We start from the raw sequence: 346 nt of genomic DNA, 5'->3' as shown, positions 1-346 counted from the left end.
TCGGCCACACTCGGCAATATCAAATCAAACACGAAGCTGATGAGAAAAGTGTTGGGCTATGAAGCCAAACTATCGAATAGTAGTTAGTGAAATATGTTTGGCCCCATTGGGTTAGTGAGGTCCTTTGATGTCTAATATCAAGAGCTTTAAGTAGGCCTTAATGGTCCATTAAAGACCCTTAAACGGCCCTGCCTCTTGTAACAGCCGGTCAGGCGACTGTCCTACTTGTCCATGAGCGGGCACATGGCACGCCTGCGGCTAACGAACTCTGGTTAAACTGAAAAACTGTGCTAATACCGCGGAGATGGAACTTACACTAGAGGCTCAATGGAAAACTTCCATGAGT

At 46.2% G+C, this 346-nt stretch overlaps 1 protein-coding gene across 1 annotated transcript in view; it reads left to right on the top strand.

Moving 5' to 3' along the window:
- Window positions 1-327: 327 nt before the first annotated feature.
- The window catches only part of LOC119582336 (out at first protein-like), a 14,830-nt gene continuing 14,811 nt past the window's right edge, over window positions 328-346 (top strand). The window contains exon 1 of the mRNA XM_037930551.1: window positions 328-344. Within this exon, the coding sequence (XP_037786479.1) occupies window positions 328-344 (17 nt within the window). The remainder of the gene's footprint in view (window positions 345-346) is intronic.

Source organism: Penaeus monodon, chromosome 15 (genome assembly GCF_015228065.2).
Source record: "Penaeus monodon isolate SGIC_2016 chromosome 15, NSTDA_Pmon_1, whole genome shotgun sequence".
NCBI lineage: Eukaryota > Metazoa > Arthropoda > Malacostraca > Decapoda > Penaeidae > Penaeus > Penaeus monodon.
This window is presented reverse-complemented; position numbering and strand designations above follow the sequence as displayed.